Source organism: Indicator indicator, chromosome Z (genome assembly GCF_027791375.1).
Source record: "Indicator indicator isolate 239-I01 chromosome Z, UM_Iind_1.1, whole genome shotgun sequence".
Lineage (NCBI taxonomy): Eukaryota > Metazoa > Chordata > Aves > Piciformes > Indicatoridae > Indicator > Indicator indicator.
In genome coordinates, this window is record NC_072053.1 from 71411448 (window position 1) to 71433053 (window position 21606).

General features: G+C 37.8%; 1 protein-coding gene across 1 annotated transcript in view; it reads right to left on the minus strand.

Moving 5' to 3' along the window:
* Positions 1–18917: 18917 nt before the first annotated feature.
* The window catches only part of PRR16 (proline rich 16), a 124288-nt gene continuing 121599 nt past the window's right edge, over positions 18918–21606 (minus strand). Inside the window, exon 2 of the mRNA XM_054398163.1 lies at positions 18918–19676. Coding sequence (XP_054254138.1) covers positions 18918–19676 — 759 coding nt within the window. The remainder of the gene's footprint in view (positions 19677–21606) is intronic.

A 21606-nucleotide genomic window follows, 5' to 3' on the forward strand; every position in this document is an offset into this window, starting at 1 on the left:
AGCAAAAAGCCCAGGAAGGCCTGGCCCTGGGCAATGGGAATTCTTCCCATGTCCAGCAGGACAGTAAGTGGATGCTTCGAAACACTGGGGGTAGGTGCTGGCTTTGATACCTCTGGCAACATCTTTAAGCCTGTTCCTTAGGGCTGCTGCCACTGGCTTCAGTGTGCTTCGTTTGCCTCCTATTTTCACATACCAGTTTCAATACAATGAAAACATAGGATTTGTAGGTCACAACTGATTGCAGACCATCTTCTTCCACGCACAATACAAACCCACAGTTAAAAACAAAGGATGAGATGACTTACAAGTATAGGCAATGGGATCAGATATACAGTCCGTACCTTTTCCAGTCATTATAGATGAACTAGCATGGTGCAGAAATCATTTATCAAATGGGCTATTTCCTGTCAAACAGAAAACAACTCCAATACCTTCCCACAGTATTTTGTAATATTTATCTCGTGGCCTAGAATCTTACAGAACTATAATCAAGCTCTCTGTATTTCAGATATTTAAAATTTCTACACATAGATCTAATTTTCCTTGATGACACACCACACAAAACACAGTTGCTGAAAGCTCATGAGGCATTGACTTGAACACGATTAAAGAGATGTATCGTCTGTCTGAGTAATAATTAATCACTTTCATTAAATTAATTTGATTAAAAAGTGATGAGAATTTTTTTTTTAAAGTACTATATACAAATGCCTTTCTAAGTTTTTCTGCTTCAGGCTGTGAATTCTGACTATAAGAATAGTCAAGCTCGTTATGTTGGCAGTCTTCTTTTCAGAAATCAACGAGTCAGTTGTAATTAATTTACAATCATACTTCTGGTTCCACTAACCTTAAAAAAGTAACTTGAACATTTCATAGAAGTGAAGACCAGTATCAGAAAAAAAGAAGGGGTAGAAAATGAACAATAGAAAATACATTAATACTACAAAATTTACACTTGAATCTTTAAGTTTATATGAAAGCTTGCTTACCATGTTGATTGTTCTGCTGTAACTTTTTTTAGTATTTCTTCTGCCTTAGCACAGTTAACTCATGCTCTAAAAGCTGTTTCCCGCATGGAAGAATGGCAAACAGTTTTGGTAGACCTACACTCAAGTGTGACTATGATCAAAATGTCATACCAAATTATGAACTACTAGGATCAATCTTTCACTTTCTGTTCATTTGCATTGCTCACTGTCATAACTGGCTTGTATACCACTCTGAAAAGTTCAAAACTAAACAGCAACAAAATGTAAATATATGCATTTTAAGATGAAGTGAATGTTAAAAACTGGCCTTCATATGAAGACCCTGCATTCTTAATTTTCTCATCTCTTCCTGCTAAGACATAACACCCCTTTGATGAACAAACATAATAATCTACATATAGAATCATAGAATCAGAGAACCAGTCAGGGTTGGAAGGGACCACAAGGATCATCTAGTTTCAACCCCCCTGCCATGGGCAGGGACACCTCACACTACATCAGGCTGGCCAGAGCTTCATCCAGCCTGGCCAGAGATGGGGCCTCAACCACCTCCCTGGACAACCCATTCCAGGCTCTCACCACTCTCATGGGGAAGAACTTCTTCCTCACATCCAGTCTGAATCTCTCCACTTCCAGCTTTATTCCATTTCCCCTAGTCCCATCATCCTAAAAAGTCCCTCCCCAGCTTTCTTGTAGGCCCTCTTCAGATACTGGAAGGCCACAAGAAGGTCACCTCGGAGCCTTCTCTTCTCCAGACTGAACAGCTCCAACTCTCCTCATAGGAGAGGTGCTCCAGCCCTCTGATCATCCTCGTGTCCCTTCTCTGGACCCCTTCCAGCATGTCCATATCCCTCTTGCAACAGGGGTTCCAGAACCGGATGTAGTACTCTAGGTGGGGTCACACCAGAGCTGAGTAGAGGGGGAGAATCACCTCCCTCGACCTGCTGGCCACACTTCTCTTGATGCAGCCCAGGATCTGGCTGGCTTTCTGGGCTGCAAGTGCACATTGACAGCTCATGTTGAGCTTCTCGTCCACCAGCACCCCCAAGTCCCTCTCCTCAGGGCTGCTTTCCAGCCAGTCACTGCCCAGCCTGTATTTGTGCTTGGGATTGCCTCGACCCAGATGCAGGACCCTGCACGTGGTCTTCTTGAACCTCATGAGGTTGGCTTGTGCCCTCATCTTAATAAAAGATTTTTCTAATTAGAACAATGCTTTGTAATATCATAAGGATTGTTTCAGTATTTATGACTATGTTCTAAGTTTTAGCAAAAATCCAAGTTCAGACAGTCTTCAAGTGCTCAGCCAGTCTTCAAGCAGTGTACAATTACAAACATGCAAGTCAGACGCTGTCTTGAAATACTACTCTTGTATTTGAAAACTGGGTCACCACATGAAAAATTAAAATCATCACTCTCTAAAGTATTCAAGTTCATATTAATTTTTATACAGATTTCAAATACATTAATTACAAATTATGATCCATAATAGATGTATTTTATCATCGTTCATGAGGTGTGATTGCTAAAAAAAGTTTTCAAGAAGTCTGTCACACAATGATACGTTTAATTTCTTGATAAGATTGAAAAAATTATCAATAACTTTTAATGATAATAAAACAATTATGACATTTTATGATGAATATTTTTCATAATAATAATTCATATCCCATAGAGACTCATAACCACTGTTATTAATCAGTTGCTATCTCAATGCAAGTGAAAACACAAAACATTCCACATAAGGAGGACTCTGGGAGGAGTCCCACAATTTCTTGTTGGAAACCATGACTTAAATAGTTCAAATAACAGGCATGATGAACCTTTATCATGAGTCCCTTGCCCAACTTCATCAATGGTTATTGATTCTGTGTAATTTTATAAAATGTTGTAAATTTATTCTTTTGTAGATTGCTACTTTCATAGTTTCACAGGTATTATTTCATTGTCAGAGTTTCTCAGGAGTTTCTCACTGCGTCCAGTTTTGGGCTCCCCAGTTCAAAGAAAGACACAGAACTGCTGGAAAGAATCCAATGGAGAGCCACGAGGATGATTAGGGGACTTGAGCATCTCCTCTATGAAGAGAGACTGAGATCTCTAGGGCTATTTAGTCTTGAGAAGACCGAGAGGGGAGCTCATCAATGTGTATAAATATCTGAGGGGTGGGTGTCAAGTGGAGGGGGCCAGGCCGTCTTCGGTGGTTCACAGTGATAAGACAAGGAACAGTGGGTTCAAACTTAAACATAGAAGATTTCACCTCAACATGAGGAGAAACTTCTTTACACTGAGGGTGACAGAGCACTGGAACAGGCTGCCCACGGGGGTTGTGGAGTCTCCTTCTCTGGAGACTTTCCAAACCCACCTGGATGCATTCCTGTGCAGACTACCCTAAGTGATCCTGCTTTGGCAGGGTGTTGGACCTGATGATCTCTTGATGTCCCTTCCAGCCTCTGATATACTGTGATGGTGTGAGATAGTGTGAGAGTTACTGATTTATTTTAAAATCCTTAACATGTTGTATTATATATCATAAAGAAACAAAAAATATCACTGAATTTTTTTCTCTCTGGGGGTTTTTGTTGTTGTTTGTGTTTGTATTTTTTGGTTGTGGTTTTTGGTGGTGGTGTTTTTGGGTTTTATTATAGTTTGAGTTTTTTTTTTGTTGGTGGCAGTTTTGTGGGTTTTTTTGGTTGGGTGGGCTTTTTGGTTTTGTTTTTTTTTTTTTTTTGTTTGTTTGGGTTTTTTCTGCCCCACTGGTTGGTTTTAGATAGAAAGAACGCGAAATGAATGATGTAAAATAAAAATACAGAACTTCCTCCTTATATCTGGATGAACAAGGAGAAGAAAGTTCACCAGTAAATCCCTAGCAGAAAAAAAAAAAATTGAAAACTATCTTACTAATGCTTGTATGAATGTTGCTATTTTTGTTGCTAAAAATCCATTTGTGTTTTATGCATACCTGCAGGGATTATGTTTTAGAAAATAAACATCCATGAGGAGCTATTCCTTACGTATTCATTACTTTACTGGTATGATGACAACTTGGTGCAGAAATAGAAGTTACAAATTTGTTAGAACTAGTAGACTATCTTATGTCAATTGTTAAGAAAAGACTTATTTTACTAGAATGATTACTGAAATCACATCAAAACACACCTCAAATTCCCATTTTGGTTATAGTTTTCTCCTTGGTTGCTCTGGTGAACTTGAACCATGTATTTGAGGTACATCATGGTATGTATCACAAAATGGCAGAGGTTAGAAGACACCTCTGGAGATCATAAAGTCCAATCTCCGCACTAAAGCAGGTTTGCCTATAGCAGGTTGCAAAGAATTCTGTCCAGGCAGATACTGAGTATCTCCAGAGAAGGAGAACCTGTCTGGGTAGCCTATTCCAATGCTGTCACCCTGAAAGTCAACAACTTTTTCCTCATGTTCAGATGGAACTTCCTATGTTCCAGTTTGTGCCCATTGCCCTTTGTCACTGGGCACTACAGAAAAGAGTCTGGCCTCATTCTCTTGATACCCACTGTTTAGATGAAATCATTTTTCTGCATTCTTATATACTTTTTAGATACTAGCCAAGTCAAGACAAAACTCCAAAACCATGTGACAAAGTTGCTGCTTCTTCATTGAATGGTAAAATGAAATGGACACAAGCTTAGATGTCTATTTTTACTTCAAGGTTTCACCAGGTTTTTACTTAACTTCACAAAGACATAATCTAAGTGTTGAAAAGACATGTAAGAATTAGCTGTCACACACACAAAAAAATCAACTCTTATTTTGTAGACTGTATCATTGATTGATCTGACAGTTTGGAGAATGTCATGGTAGGGCCTAACAGGCCCAGCACAAAACCCAGACAGGTCCTAAGGTGTCTAGACATGGTCCCCCTCTCCCCTCTTCTTCCTGCAGAAAGTCAGAGCAATGCAGGAAAATACATACATGTCTGCTAAACAACTTGTTTACCAGGTGAAGAGCATGTGTACTGGCTACTGCTCCCCCAGAGTCAGGGCTTTGTTTTGCCTGTTATGGCCACAACCTGGCAAAACCATTTTTTTATGGGGTTTTATTGGGTTATGTGCTGGCTTCAATTGCCCTATTGGGCCAATTAGATCTCGGGCAAGATAGATATTTAGGCTGACTGGTAGTTGCCTTTGCCTTGCTCTTAAACCTTGCTCAAGCCTTACTTGAAGCCTCGCTTGATCCTGCTTGGACCTATTGTGGTTGAAGTTGTCTTGAGTTGCCCTGCCCTGCCCTGAGTTGCCCGGACCAGAGCCTGGTATAAAGGCACGAGCCTATGCACACTGCAAGCTGGAGAGGCCACGAGCTTGAGAGACAGGGACAAGCCTGCTTCCCCTTGCAACTGGAATTGCACCATGCCTCAGTTTACCTAGGATGAAGCAAGTGCTTACCGTGAAGGACGCGTTGTAAACCGCCCGCCGTCTGCTGAAGCCAGACCAGCCCTAGGACCGTGTGGCACCCGTCTTGCTGGCAGTCTGCTGTGCCAGTGCTGTACGAGAGCGCCCCAAAAGCCTCTGCAGCTAATACACAGCAGCAACACTCCCCACTTGGGCAGAATTAGCAGAATTCATTGCCTCTTAGGTTTAAAGGTTCTTTTTGAGTCTCCCCCTTTTCCCCCCACACTGTGGTCAAGTGCCATTTTCACTCCTGGGGATCCTCTCTTTCCATGTTATTTCCTCCCAGTTTGCATAAAATCATTGTATTTTGCCTAAAGACTGTACATTCCCATTGTAAATATATATTCCAACTGTACAATGATCCTATTTAATGAGTTTTGGCAATTTTTCATTTCAATAAAAGGTTATTAATATTTTTATTAATATCCACTTGCCATATCGCTTATTAGTTGAGTACAATTCCTTAACAGGGTATTCACCAGTTTTGGGGATAAACATTTATTCAGACATCTCAGGTCACCCGTCTGCTTCACTGCAAAAATGTTTGTAGTTGGCTTATTGTGGGGATGACACAAGAATGAGCAGCAAAGGCGGGGCACAATGGTTTTTCAAAAGCAGTGCAGCATTAAATGGATACTACTCCACATGAGTAAAGGGAATTGAAGAGCATTTGTCTATGGCTGCATCCACAAACTGATTCTGAGGCTGATTCCCTCAGAACCAAATACCACATCACCTGCCAAAGGATTTGTCACTATGGTTGATCTGTAATATGTTGTTCTGATGTAGATCTTGCATACAGATACTAAAACATGTTTCATTCCAAAATCATAATTCCAGAGGTGGAGAGGCACTTCCATATATATCCATAGGAGGTGCCCAACCCCTTCATTTCAAGTCACCATACAAGTATAAGCAATTCATTAACACTGCACAATTTGTATTGAGTTGTGCCTGTTTACAAAACACAGTTTGACATTTTAATTTTCTATTGCCTCTGGCATGCTTAACTGCCTTTTTTTCCCCATCTCTCTTCTTTGTCAACTATAAAATTGCATCTGTAGAAAACATCCGAAAGATGTAATTTTTATCTGTCTTTAAATGAAAGGTGTATCAGTTCTTTTAATGGCTAACAGGAAGCTCCAGGGTAAATTTATATCACTCTCTTGCTTACCACTGTATATCCTTCAAAGTAATTTTCAGACTTAGCATGTCTTTTTTAAAGAGATGTCCAATTTTTGATTTAAAACCTTCATACTATGGATTAATATTTACTATTCCAAGTAAATTGCTCCAGCAGGTACACAACTCACTGAAGATTTTTTTAAACTTATTTCTACTCTATTAACTTAGGCAACAGTACCTTCAGTTCTATGATATTAATGGGTCCTCTGCTGTCGAAGCCTTATTTCCACTGAATTTACAAATAAGCTTTGTTCCAAACATTCAATTTATAAAGTTAAAACAATTCACATCCTGAAAAAAAATTAACTTCCAGGAATGCTTTAGGAGTATGAAATAACATTTTTTTTTAATCCATCTTGAATTTTTAATTTGCATTATTTTTTTCTGAGGCTTGACTACGAGGAAAGGACATTTTCCATTACAGCTTCACTAGGTCTTGGCACTCTTAGGCACTGCTTGCAGCTGGGTTGACCCTGGCTGAATAGCAGGTGCCCACCAAGCTATTTTATCACTTCCCTTCTCAGCTGGACATGGAACAGAAAATACAACGAAAGACTCGTGGCTGTGGAAAAAGACAGGGAAAGATCATTTGCTAATTACTGCCACAGACAAAATGTAATTGACTTGGGGAAAATTAATTTAATTTGTTACCAGTCAAATTAGAATAGAATAATGAGAAGTAAAAGCTACATCTTAAAACACTTTCCCACTATCCCTCCCTTCTTTCAAGAATTAACTCCTGATTTCTCTAATCTTCCCCATGAGGGGCACAGGTGGACAGGGAATGGTGGTTGTGATCGGTTCATCACTCACTGTCACTGCCACTTTCTCTATAGTGAATCCTCTTTCACGCTCCAGTAGAACTCTGTGCCAAACACTTTATTTGAAAGACAGCATAGTGTTTTTTTAATAGAATATCTCAACTTAGAAGTGACCCATAAAGACCATCAGGATCCTGCTACAGGACTACCTAAAACTAAAACATATGACTAAAAGTATCATCTTGACACCCTATGAACACACACAGACTTGGGGCCATGATCACTTCACAGGGGAGTTTATTCCAGTGACTGACCACCCTCTTACTGAAGAATCTTTTCCTAATTTTCCTAGTACTACTATCTTGGCACTATAGCTAAACCAATCCTATCCTTATTTTAATATATCAACTTTGATAGTGAGATGGTAGTAACTTATTAATAGTTTTTTTCCTTCAAAGATGTGCTCTGAACTAGTAAAGATGGTAAAAAAATTGAGACATTCAGTCACTGAAAGAAGTATTTATTGATCTAACCCAAGACTTACACTACCAGCCACCACACTAACACTATACAAAGACACCACTGTGAGTATGCCATGAATCATGTAAGATGGCACCATATTTTTAGGTGATCATTTAAGAGACCCTGAAGAGGAACCATTCACAGCTATTTAGGCACAGGAGCCAGGGCAACATTTATACTATGCCCACAGAAGCTCATGTCTTCAGGCCTCTGTGCCAGACTGATCTTCCTTACACTCTACTATATCTTCACAGTTCTTACTACCTCTGTTGTTATTATACATCAAGTAAAAGTGCTGATATGACTAAATACTTTTAGCAGCATCTAATCAAGCATGAGAATTACACAGTCCATACTAAGACACATCCATAGGCCAAGGGGACAGAATCATAGAATCATAGAATGGCTTAGGTTGGAAGAGACCAGGCCTACAAGCTTGCATCAGACCAAAGTTGTAGAGCTGTGAAGCATATCAACCACAAATAATCATGGAACAACAGTGAAAAAAAGCCACATCTATTGCAATGGAAAAACCCAGAAAGTCAAGACGTACGATATACTTCTAGCTCCTCCCTCTAATTCTGTTGGATAGGGTTGACTCCAGTGTATGTCCACTTCTACCATTCATCTTGCAGTAAAATACAAACCTTTCTATTTTTAACACATTGTTGTTCCAAAGTTAAAATAAAATGTGTATTTTTGCTAGTTGATAATATTTTATGGTGTTCATACATTTTCACTTTTAAAATTTATACAGCAGCATTCATTGATCTGTTTGTCCTCCAAAATACTTGCTTTTGCCTCAATAGAAATGAAAACTGAGCTTCAAAATTCTTGTATATATATATAGCTAACTGTGATACATCTGTAATTTACCTCTTTCATATCCTTTTATTCCTTTTCCCTCTAAAATAAAAATATACTTTATATTAGAGGGCTGCACCTTAACACAGTCCATCCTGTACTAATACTCCTTTGTTCCTAAGTCAGCTTGCATAAAATTAGCTTACTGGCATCAGATACTTCCTGAATTGAGTGAATACTCTAAAGCCAGAGATTGTAATTAGCCATTTCAATCAAGAATATTACACTTAGAGGTTAAAACCTGGACAAGTGGAAACCTTTCTGAATGAAAGAAGCTCAGTATGTTTTTCCTTGCATTTTAAAATCACAGTTAGGACATTTCAAATACCTCTTTCCTAGTGATGCAGCCACTGTTCTGAGGGTACCTGCTGGATGCGTGCAGAGTGTATGATTCCTAGCTGACCAATTCCTTAGCACCCTGTGTAGAGCAGAACAGTAACATTCCATGTGAGCCAAGAAAAACATCCTCACATTGGCACCCTGTGATTGGAACATGATGCAGAAGCCACCTCCTTGACATACTGGCACCTCTTATTGGGAAAAGATTTTAGCTTATATATGAGGTTGGGTTTTACTGGTTAAGGGATTGATAACAAGGAGTATAAAAAACAACCAATAGACACTTCGTTTAGGGCTTCTCAAGGAACTTTGGTTAGGGACTTCAGTTAGGGCTGCTAAGGACTTCTGTTAGTTAACTACTTCTGGCTAGGGCTTTGGTGTAGGGATGCTGCTAGGGATTTGCTCAGGACTTCTGTTAGCTGTTTTGTCTGTTAAGGGCTTCTGGGACTTCTGTAAGTGGGACTCAGGACTCTACAACACAGTAATAAAGGAATACTGGGAGGGCTTCTGAGATTCTCTGCTGTTTTAATTTCTGAAATCTCGTTGCTATATGGCAGCAGGGTTTGTGCCTTTATTCATCACCCAATGGCAGCCTGAATCGAGAGAAAAACAACAGCTGGCACCCAAACGTGGATGGACAACTGGAAGATTTCAAGAGGTGATATCTGGTGCCTCGACATGGCTTGGTGGATTTGAAGACAAATTATCTGGTGACGAATCTGCAGCTGAGAATGAGCACGGTAGCATAGCACGGGTATATCTTTCATCACCTCTGCTAGACAAGAAGGTGTGAAGCTAAAGCAAATATTCTTTAATTAGCATGGGGTTATCTGCTATCAGAGGGGAAACCCCTTAATTTTACAGTGTGGGTTTATAGCCATGTCTCTCAGCAAATGATAGTGCTCTATGGACAATGCAGGAAAGAAACTACATTTAAAAAGAGACGATATACCTGAAGAAATTATTCTTACTTGGAAAATTACTTAAGATGCTGTTCTTAAGCCTATTGTATTTTTCATGCCTCTTCTAAAAACAGCATAGGAATTTCTCAAGAAAAAGCAATGTTAATATAATTCCTGTAAGCTTCCTTAAGTTTTCAATATTTCCCACTGTGGTGAAGATTTATAGTTTTTATGACTGCTAAGCAGGCTGCCAAGAACTTCAGAACTCAGCTATCTTCCACTCCCTCACCATTCCCTCACAGAGGCTGTTTTTTTTAACAGCTGTTCACTGCTTTGGCTTTTAAAGAGACTGCGTTTTGTTTACAAGTTACAAAAAGATATTTTAACATTTTGTAGGTGCAGCCTTTGTACAGATAATGACTTCGGAGCTGTTTTTTGATGATAATGGATCTTGGAGATTTGCTTTTTCAGTGTCTGTCATAGTTGAGTTTTAACAGTAGGAATAATAAATAATGAGTACTTATGATAAGAATTGAGTAATTATAATAAATTATGTTAAGTAATATGTAATTATAATAGAATATGATAAGTAATTCATTATAATAAAATGTGGTAAGTATGATGTATTTATAAAAATGGAGGATAAGTAAGAGTAAATAAATAACAGAATAATATAGGATAAGTAAAAATGAACAAATAATAATAGTATAATAATAGGATAATAATAGTACATAAGTAATAGGATACTATAGGTTAAAAGGGTTTATTATAGGATGATTGTAAGTAGGGCAGCAGGGTTCGTTCTTTTATTCATCACTCAACGGCGGCTCAAATCAGGAGATAAACAACACCTAGTTTCCATTCAAGGAAAGTTCTAAGCACATTTAACCCTATGAGTGAATATGTTTTAGGAAATATTTGTTGAGCACTTCTTTGGATATTCAGGCAATGTAAATACTCCTTAGTGTGAGCCACACATTAGATACTATAGCTCTTTGGAAATACATGAATAAAACCTAAGGGTTTGATTTCCAATGCAAATGAAAATTACAATTCCAGATTTGTGCACAATGTCCTGTTAACACCTATTGGGGAAGTAAGGGCTGATTATGAGTGCTGTATGCAATCCTATGCTCCTCTAAATAAATATTCCAGAGTTCTCGCACTTGCGGAAGTCATTCTGTAATATTTTCTTGTCTGTGACATATACTGCCTGAAAGACTTGGCTAGACCCAACAAAGGAGTATTTGTATTGGTAGGGAATTACAGGATTTCTACAGAAGTTCTGTTTTACTTCAGAACAATGAAATGTTGTTAAAAAAATAATGGAAGCAAAGATACCTTTAAAATTGCTTCAGGAAAGACGTGGTTTATTTCAGTCTTTTGATAGATTTACTACTATGATTTACAAAAGCAGATCTTTTGTGGGAAGCTGAGGCTCCCAAGGAACCTCAGTCTTTTAGTCTTCAGGCTAAAATCACAGTCTAGAAGACTGGGCCAGTTTTGACAAGAAACTACACAGATTTCTGATAGAAAACTTTCAATGTTGCTTAGAGAGGCGATGAAAAATGCCCACTCTCCTGTCTTTTCCAGTATTCAAGTGTGAAGGCTGTTGTCAAATCTATCCTGAATATTCAGGATGAAAAACACTTTTCATAATGCTATGAATATTTTCATCTGTGACACACAAGGAGCCCTTTAACCTGTGAAATATAAAGCTTTATTTTGTAACAACTACAGAAACCTTTGATTCATCTGCTTAAAGTAAACTCAGTGACAGCATGTGGAGTCAAAGTGCTTGTCCAGTATCAGTCGATGCATGCTAACACAGGCAAGGTAAATTGTTTTTTTTTTTCCCTCTTGTTCAGTTCTAAGCACTGAGTACTGTTGATCAGCATTTTACCAGATAAAAGTGAACTGAGAGCATAAAAATAAACACTTAAGAGACAAACTTGATCCCTTTCTTATGCTACTGTGCACAGGTGGAGAAAGGAAGGGACAAGAAAGGAAAGAAAATATAGTAAAAGATACAAATAGCTGAACTTTCAAACTACCTAAGCACTATATAATTCTGGTGGAATTAAATCCTGGACTGAAGCAAAATGTGTGGTTTGTGTTTTCTGTAGTGCACTGTAGTGCCTTCTCACCACACTGACCTGCAACTGTGTCTGGTTATGCAAAGGATATTGAGATATAACGTCTCTTATATCTTATTTTACTGTCAGGTCTAGAAATGCTGCAGCACTAGGAACACAGTCTTTCCAGGAAGAAGTTTGTCATTTCCTCCTAGTGCACTTCCTGGGCAATGTGACTATGCATTGTGACTTCCAAGCAATATTTAAAGGAGAAGTCCCAGAGAAATTAAAGTCTTACTAACTCATTAGAATATTGTAAACTTTATAATGTTTCTATGCCACAGGAAGGGATTTAAAGCACTTAACCACATTTTTATTTATTTACTATTAAATCTCATGTTTTCTTTGCATTCATTAAGAAGTTCTACATTCACTTGACAGCTAAAAGTTCCCCCTACTGATAATTATAAAAGTGCTGTTGAACACCATGTAGCTTTTTGTATTATTTCACTGTCTTCAAATTTAGCACTTACTTTAACACTTACTTTAATGAAGATATCACCCTTTCCCCCCCTGTTATATCCTAAACAGCAAAAATTCCTTATTCCTTTATTTAGTTGGTGAGCTGAAAAAAAAAAAAAAAGAAAAAAAAGGAGATGCATTTTAAATACTTTCCTGTCTGGGTAATATAGTACAACTTATAGTATCATTAGATTTATTTATTAGTATTATTCAAAAAATCTCTGTACTTTAAAGCATCTGGAGTAAACAGAGCCAGTTTTCAAATATAGGTGAATTTTGATGTTTCCAGCATGGACAAAATCACCTGGTTTTATTATTTCTGATTCTGCCTGTGGTATATACACTGCCCCCACTATAGAGACTTATTTCATAAGCATATACATGTCCCATGTTCTAAATATATGATAACAAAACCCCACAGCTGGTATTTACAGATACATCAAGACCCACACTACCTATAAACCAAAATACAAGGAAAGCAAGCAAACCAACAATTTGCCCAATTTTTTGTACTAATTCAACTGGACTAGTAAAACACAGTACGAGGAAGCTGGTCTACACAGATAGAGATCAGTTTAAAAGTTGCCTCCAGTCCTTTCCCTTCTTACACTTTATCAGTATACAGAAACACATTTTCATCTGTAAAAATTACTATGCAGTAGTGTACATGTCTTCCTTCATACATGTCTTCTTTTACATTATTGAGAAATAACTGCTACATAGTTTTGTTCTTAAGAGTAAATACGTGATATTGTGAAAATCACTGAGGCTTTTCTTTTACTCTGTTATCTTCAATGGATCATTATTTCCTAATATCAAATATTTGCAAAACAAACATTTACCAAAGCAGATGTCACCATGGAATCTTTTTTATAAACAGGAAAGAAACTAGAACATACAGATGTGTGAACAGCTTTTTATGCAGTACCAGAAAGATTCTGCAGCCAATTCTTCTGCAGTGGTGTGAGGAAAGTACAATGGTTTTATTTCAAAAGTCATCTTCCACTGCTGTTGGCTGTAGTTCATCCTAATGGACACTAAACATAATCTTTTGTCTCATATTGGTCTAAGCTCAGAATTAACATTATCAAGTTGAACCATCTAATCATGTTTAAATTGTGAAACTGAAGGAAAACAGTCATAGATTAAAATTACTGTGTGCTAGTTACTTCTTAGTGATAGAAGATAATGTAGTTTGTGGCTGCAGTACACAATCAGTATTTGTAACAAATGAGAAGTAAAATATTCTGCAGGCTTTGGAGATTTACAGGAAAGATGTTATCATCATGTTGTTTTTCACATACTAATTTATTGAGGAAGGAGGATGACATTCATTAGTAACTTAGCCAACTCAGTGATGAATAGAAAAGAAATAAACACTTCTACGAAAAATTTGGCCACTGACCGGCTTTTTTCTTGCTCTCTTATGCTTAAAGTGATTGAAGGTTCAGTTTAGAGTCATAATAATAACCCTGCTTAAAGAAAAACAAACTCTAAGATGGACATAGGCATCATCATGCAAGCACTTCTGAAAATACACTTAAACATATCTTCTCAAAATTCCATTTTTTTCCTCAGAATTTCACTATTGCTTCCAAGATTGCAAAAGAAAACAGTCAAAAGATAAGACAAACAACACAAAGGGCCAAATCTGAGATTAAAAAAAATGATTTCTTGTAGAGATATGATTTCTTATTATGAACATAATTTACAACAAACTGAGGCAGACTGTGCTTAGTTCCTTAAAGAGTCTTGGTATATCCATCAAATATTTCATGATGAAATAGAAAAAAACTCTCTTCTTGAAAAGAAGATACAGCAATTTCTGGAGCTCTGCTCTTTATCTTCCCCAAGCAAGGGCAGCAGAATAGTCCTAGTCTTACTCAACATTTGAAGTATCAGGTGCAATTTATGTTCTGCTTCTTCTACTGGAATAGACCTGACATATTTCACATCTATCCAGAAAGTAATTTTCACACAATAAAGGTACATAGTCCTACAACAACAAAAACAGTCCTGCAATATATGAAAGGTGCTCTTGGGTGCATCTGCATGAAAGATTCTCACCTTCAGTCATACCAGCTTCCCAGAGCTATCCCAAGATGTTACTGCAGGTACCTTGTAAAAACCACAACTGAGAAACTTGCTCACTTGTGTTCTTCTCCACCACAAAACAGACCAGAGAGACAAAAGGCCTTCTAACTTTTCCCTCTTAAAAACCATTAACAACAATACTGTCACTACTGCTTCAGGAATAAATGGCATTATCTGGGCTCAAAAAATTCAGAAATGCTGGGCAGCAGCATGTAACTGCTGCATGCTACATATCACACTGCTCTACAAAATACAATCTGGTTATTGCACAGATGCCAAGTATTTTTCAGATTAATTGTTTTAAGCATTGTGCTTACCATGGTTTACCATGCATGTTTCTTTCTCTGCATGCCTTGGCACGCATCTCACAAGAATTTACTACAGCTCTAACCTCATTGCTTTCATTATAGGTATTTTGCTTCAATACATATATCTCCTCTGAAAAAGCATGGAGTACAGCACATACACCAACTGGGAATGAGAAATGCTGCCTCTGTATAGATATATGCCCAATACTCATGCCTCCTGTAAGAATAAATCAGACAAGTGATGTAGCAACCATAACATGATTTTATAACCACATGTAAAATTACAGTTTGTGGTTCCACTGAAAGGAAAGCCTTAATTAGAACACAGAAACAAAGAGATCTGAGCAGGTCCAGAGGGCATACACAGCTCCTGCTGGTAATTAAAGAATTCACAATGCACTCTGTTTGTTTCAAAACCAATAATCAAGATATCTGAAGGAACTTAACAAGAGGTGTCATCTACATCATCTAGCATTTTAAATAAAATCTTGATTTAATACTAAAAGGAGGCTGATTTGGAATCTTAATTCTATAAGCAATGGAAGATGTGATTAAAAGCATAATTCCAGAAGAAAAGAGAGAAGAAAAAATAGTGCTTTTTGTTAAGTGATAGAATACCCATGATCTTTTTGAATATTCTTGCCTTATGTCTGTAAAAAGCATTGTTATTGGATTTTATTTTCCTAGTGTTCCTTTTTTACAAAAAATCCATATGTTAGATCCTGTTAATAAATGCCAATATTACATTAAACAACTTTTCTTGCTTATTTCCATTTTCCTAAGCTTGTGCCCTTCATTAAATTGACAGAAACCACTCCTGTTTGCATTTGAGAAGTTCTGTTCTCAATATTCAGACTTCAAAATATCTTTGGGGGGTCAAAACTCAGCAGCAGTCTGAAATTATAGCAAATGCCAAATACTGTTACTATCCCTTCATTTTTCAGGTACTAACTTCTTTGGAAAATGCTAAATTTACTCTCAAGGACATTGCACTTACGTTTCAAAGGCAGACAATTCCTGCCCAGTTATGGTTAGTTAACTGTGTTTTTCTCAGTAAGCTGTGAAACATGCTATGTTATACGTGTTTAAAAAATTCTTCACAGAGATTATATTCCTAATATAAATGCAAAAACCACTGATAGCTGAATGTATTAATTTTTAAATGTTATTTTTATTAGAAGTTTCCAAATAGTGCTGCAAAGCTCTGAGTTAATTGTTTACCATGCTTTGTTAAGCTTACCTGTTTGAACCTGAATTTTATTCTGTCATGTTAACAATGTGAAATTGTTATACTAATAAAAATACCTTCAGCCAAATCACAGGCCAAGGAACCTCTCACTGAAACAGAAGAATGATTCAATGTTCGTAAGATCACGAACACTTTGGAACACTTTGGTGCATTAAAGAAAGCCTGGGTTAGCAAACTTTGTAGAAAAAATAATGTATTTCCTTCACATTTCGAAACTGCATTTCTGGCCAAAAGCAGCACAGCTTTTATAGCACAGCAATTCCCCTGCCCATGAAACTACACAAAAAAGGGCAGTATTTTGTGGAAGTGTTCTCAGGAGGCATGGGGAAAGAGTCAAGAATGCACCTCTGAGAGTGGATAAACTGCAAAATGGAAGATACTGGACACCAAAACTGAAAATGAAATGTTGAAGGTCTCATGCCACTTAAATTTTCCAGAGCTGAGAACTCTAAACTTAACTGCAGCAAACCTGAAATTTATATATATGTATACCAATGCACTTCCATGCAGCACAGCATCTAATTTGGAGGTACTAACATGTTTATGAGAAAAAAATGTGCTCTGCTGGCACAGAGTTTTGTATTGTAAAAACTGAGACAAGTAAAGCAAGATAAGCACAGCAGATCCTACCCCCTATATTTGTTCATTGTTATTTTCTGAAAACTAAAATGAAACATTTTATGTAAAGTATGTAATGTTTTATTTACATAGTACTGTAGTGTCTTGTATATTTCTAGCTCTTTTAAGAAGGAAAATAATCCAGCTAGTTTATAACAGTTGGTATATGACATCCACATTAGTGACAAAGTCAAACAGAAAACAGTTTGGTTTAAAAAGAAAAACTGTAGATACGAAATGTGGATATGTCCACACACTGTTACAGTGATTTTAACCGTAATTTTCAATGTGCAAGCAAGGGAGATGCTTAGAGAAACAAGGGAGTTCCAGGATGTAAGCAGAGTCCACCTGACAAACGTCATCTAGGCACGCAGAACAAGTTACTGCCTCCTGCTGCGAGCATTACTTGGCAGCAGCTCTCAGATGAAGTACAGTCAAGCAGCACAAAACATAAAGTGCACCACGAAAAGCACATGGGGAGTGTTTGGAGAAAGCATGATAACACATTTAAGATATTTCCTTGCTTTGCCACTGTATTATGCAGGGAATACAACAAGAAGCTTTAGACTCTAGATGTGTATTTGCACGAAATACAAGCTCTGTTTACTGCAGTTTTCAGAGTAGTTATCTTAGAATTTCTGCTATGATTATTTAGGTTTAAATACTTTAAATGTACTAAAATGTGTATACAGGGAAACTGCTTCTGTTTAATACCTATTATTGCATGTAAATGGAAATTTAAATTAAAAGTCTAATTTGTCTAGTTTTATTTGTGGTTTTCATTGTTGTTGTTTGGGTTTTTTTGTTTTGATTTTTTTTCACCCTAAAGAGTACATTTTGTGTTTCATCTGAAAAAAAACAAGACAAAGAAAAACTGCTTTTATATATCATGTATTGTTGGGCCATTTGAGATTAATTTGGCACAACTTCTGTAAATAACAGACTTATTATCAAATTTTCTTCACTGATTGGATATTTTTAACTCTAGGTCCCAAGAATTCTCTGCAAGAATAAAATAACGTTCTTTCACAAAATAATTAAAAACACCGAGGATTCTTTCTTCAACTAGTAAGAATTGGGTTCAGCATCAGAATGTGATAACATGTAAAATATTTTGTTTTGCATGTTAATGGTTCATAATTACGCAGAGCTTTTCAACTTCAAAGGTCTTTACATGAATCAAGCGGAAGTCCCTGAAGGCCTTAGGCAAAATTTTTTTTGCTTTCAAAGAGATTTGCACCAGACAAAAGCTTTATGAAGAACACAGGACTGGGGGCCTTCGTTGTTCTAATCTACTGTCATTGCACATGACATAAAATATAACTAACAGTCTCCAGAAGTAGAAGTAGAAATAGGGGGAAACTGAATGGGACTATCTCTACTCGTATGAAAACTCTGTGCTTCACCTTGGCTGTGACACATTGACCCAGTGAGAAGCAAAGTGTGAGATAATGCAGTTTTCCAAAGCCATGTCAACATACCTTTCAATGACTTCTTTACTTCCCCACCGAAGATCAGGCTGCCTGAAAGTCCAGTAATTACCTCCTATTGCACTGATCCACACACAATGCCTTTACTCAACCAGTCAGGCAGAGAAAAATGCATTTACTAGAATGCAATTAAAAGCTGCTATCTGGTACACCACTTCACTTCATTAAATGACATTTTAAAAGGTACTTGCTAAAACCAGGAAGTTTTCCAAAACCCCAGGTGTAATGGTAATTCCTTTATGTCAGACAGACTGAAGTCTATCACGAATCACCAATCAATATTTTCAAACTGGTCTTTCACTGTCTTTTAAACCACACTGTAACAGACTGCAACAGAAGTTTACAACCTATGAGCTAAAGCATGAATACTTTTTCAGCATCCTTTGCCATAACGGTATTTTTTATGAGTACAAGATCAACAAGCATTTGTCTTTGTACTTACCATGTGATTTTTATGCCACTTCACTGGACATAGCGAGTAATATATTGGGTCTTTTTATTGCTCAAGTAGAAAGTGCTCATTATTTATTTATGTTTATATATAGGAAAAAACAAAGAGTTGTTTCAAGTGGCATATATCACACTGTTGTTGTGGTTGATTTCCTCAAGATGGTCTTCTGGGGTTTTGGTGCAGTTTGTGGAGGCACAGTCGCAGGTCTTGGGGGAGGAAAGCTATTACTGGGACTTATTCCCAGCCCTCCATTTTCCAGAGGAAATGGAGGCAGTGGAGGTGGTGGAGGTGGTGGTGGAGGGCACTGATGTGGCAGCTTTCCCACAACACGGACTGGTTCCCCATGCAAGTGGACCTCCCTGTTTTTAATGTTATACCGCACATCACAGTCAGGACAATAGCCATGGTACTGCACTTTCTCGCTAAATCGTACCCGTTCCCTTGCTCCCGGCTGAGGACATCGCTCTTTCTCAGGTCTGTGCATCAGAGGCTGCATTGCAGCCTTCTCCACATTACTATTCTGTATACAACATAAATCTCCATTTGGGATGCGGTTGGGCCCAACTGGCAAGCCCCCATTTCGCAGCAGGGTACCATTAGTCTTGACAGTGTTGGCCAAAGGAGGCAGCCTCAGAGGCTCATCACACTTGACAGGTGTCAGCCGTGGTGGAGGCGGGGGTGGATTAGGCTTCCGCAGCACAGTGAGGATAGCAGAGGGGTGTGCAGGTGGCTTGATGAGCAGTGTGCTGCCCCGCACCTTGACCTTCTCCAAGCTGGAAGCTGTTGTGCTGCTGGAACTGCTGTTGAGCGTATCCGTCTTGGAACTGTCTGTCATCTCATCCTCCAGCTGCAGGTCAGACGTTAGTGTGTCAATCTGGTCAACCACCTGCACAACAGCCAGAGCAAAATAATTGAGAAGTGCTTGCCTCAGTGAGAGCACAGAAAAACAAAAGCACTCTCCACTATCAATTTTCTGTCCCCATACCCCTCCTGCCTCCCTATTTTTTTTTTACACACTTATTTTTTTTGTCAGCATAATTACAAAAGAAAAAAACCCAGGAAGTAATAATACAGATGGCCAATTTACTCACTCATTACCTGCATACAAAAGAAATATGACTTGAAACACTCTGGAAATGAAATTCCACTTGCTTCCCTCTAGGGCTTACTTGGCAATATCACTGTAAGTGAACTGTAATCCTTCAGTGTGTTCACTAGGTTCTTCCAGTGCAGGCGGAGACTGAATTATTTAACTTTAGCTTCTGAATCCAAATGTTCTGCAGACTGTCTTTTAGCTCTAACCTTTCACACAGTCTAGATTTAAATATACACCTCTGTATAGGTGACATGATACGCCTACAATCGTAAGTGTAGTGCGCCCTTTCCTGACAATTTTTTAACATAAATAAGGTTCTGAGAAGCAACCTCCCTATTACATTAGACTGCATTGTCTCTCTTTATGAGTATTTTCCTTAAGATCTGAAATCCTCTGAAGCAATCCTGAAATAGCATTTGCTGAAAGAGGAAAAAAAGTAGCTTGGTTTCCAGAATTACCAGCATTTATGAACTAACTTTATTTCCACAACTTCTCCCTCCCAATCTTCTGTTTGTAGTTTCCACAATGTTAGAATTCTTCTACTCTCCTAGAATCCTTTTCCTACTCAGTTTTTAATAGGATGTGCAAGTGATGGTGCATTTACTAGGTAGAGAAAATTTGTCATACAACAAAATCCCTTCTGGAAAACTGTGTATCAGTTAGTACCTAGATGAACAGCTGTAATTATAATCTACCCCTAACTATAACACAAATCACTGGAAGGAAGTACCCATTGCAAAACTGATCTTTGTCCTTCACATCCTCACAGCATACACAAAGTAATCTGCTGCTGAACTGTCACTAGCTACCTTTGGTGCATGCATAAAAAGACTGTGTCATTTCTTGAGGTCCTTATGGGAGATTTGAGTTGTTCTGGAGGGAGAGCTGAAGGGGGCACTCGTGTTTATCTGAAATGAGACTGAAACATCTCCAGTTGTGTCACCTCTTGCCTTTTTGAGGCTGTTTTCTACTCTCTGCCTTCTCTTTGCTCCTAACACTACTGATTTCACAATAACCCTGGTTTTTGAGAAGTATAAGCCATATACTTCTACATAAGCAGAAAAAAAAATAAAACAAAACAAAAAAGTGAAAGTGATTACTGAGGGCAGTAACTCTGTTCGGTCAAACCAGTGACTCATGTATGTGCTCAGTGGTAAACAGGAAATAAGGAAAGCAAAACCACCGTGAAATAAAAGAGCACTTCAGCTTCCACTGCTCATTTTGTAATTAAGAGTTGTGTAATATAAAATTCATAAAAAATCATATGCAACACTTCAGTACATTGCCTTCCTTCTCCTAAAAACAGCAAATGTGTAGATAATCGTGATTCAGACAGAGCTCTCAAACAAAAACAACAATAAAACCCCCAACCAAACACACAAGAAACAAACCCCAAAATTTTGAAAATAGTTTTTCCTCCCAAAATCTGAACAGCTCCTCATTCATTCACTATTCAAAGCCCAAACCTATGTTACATTCCAATTCCAGCATTCTATTTCAGCATTTTGATGATACTCTGAGAAGAGAGACATTAATTCCCCAAAATAATAAGGATTAAAAATATGAGTCTAGAAGTTGAAAGGTACAGTTGAACTCCAGTAACAAATTACTAACAGATCCCAAACAGATGCCAAACCAAGGAATCCTCCATGGCACAGCATGTAATTACCCTTGGAAATTTCTTAATAAATACAGATAAACCAGATCTGCTCCAGGACAA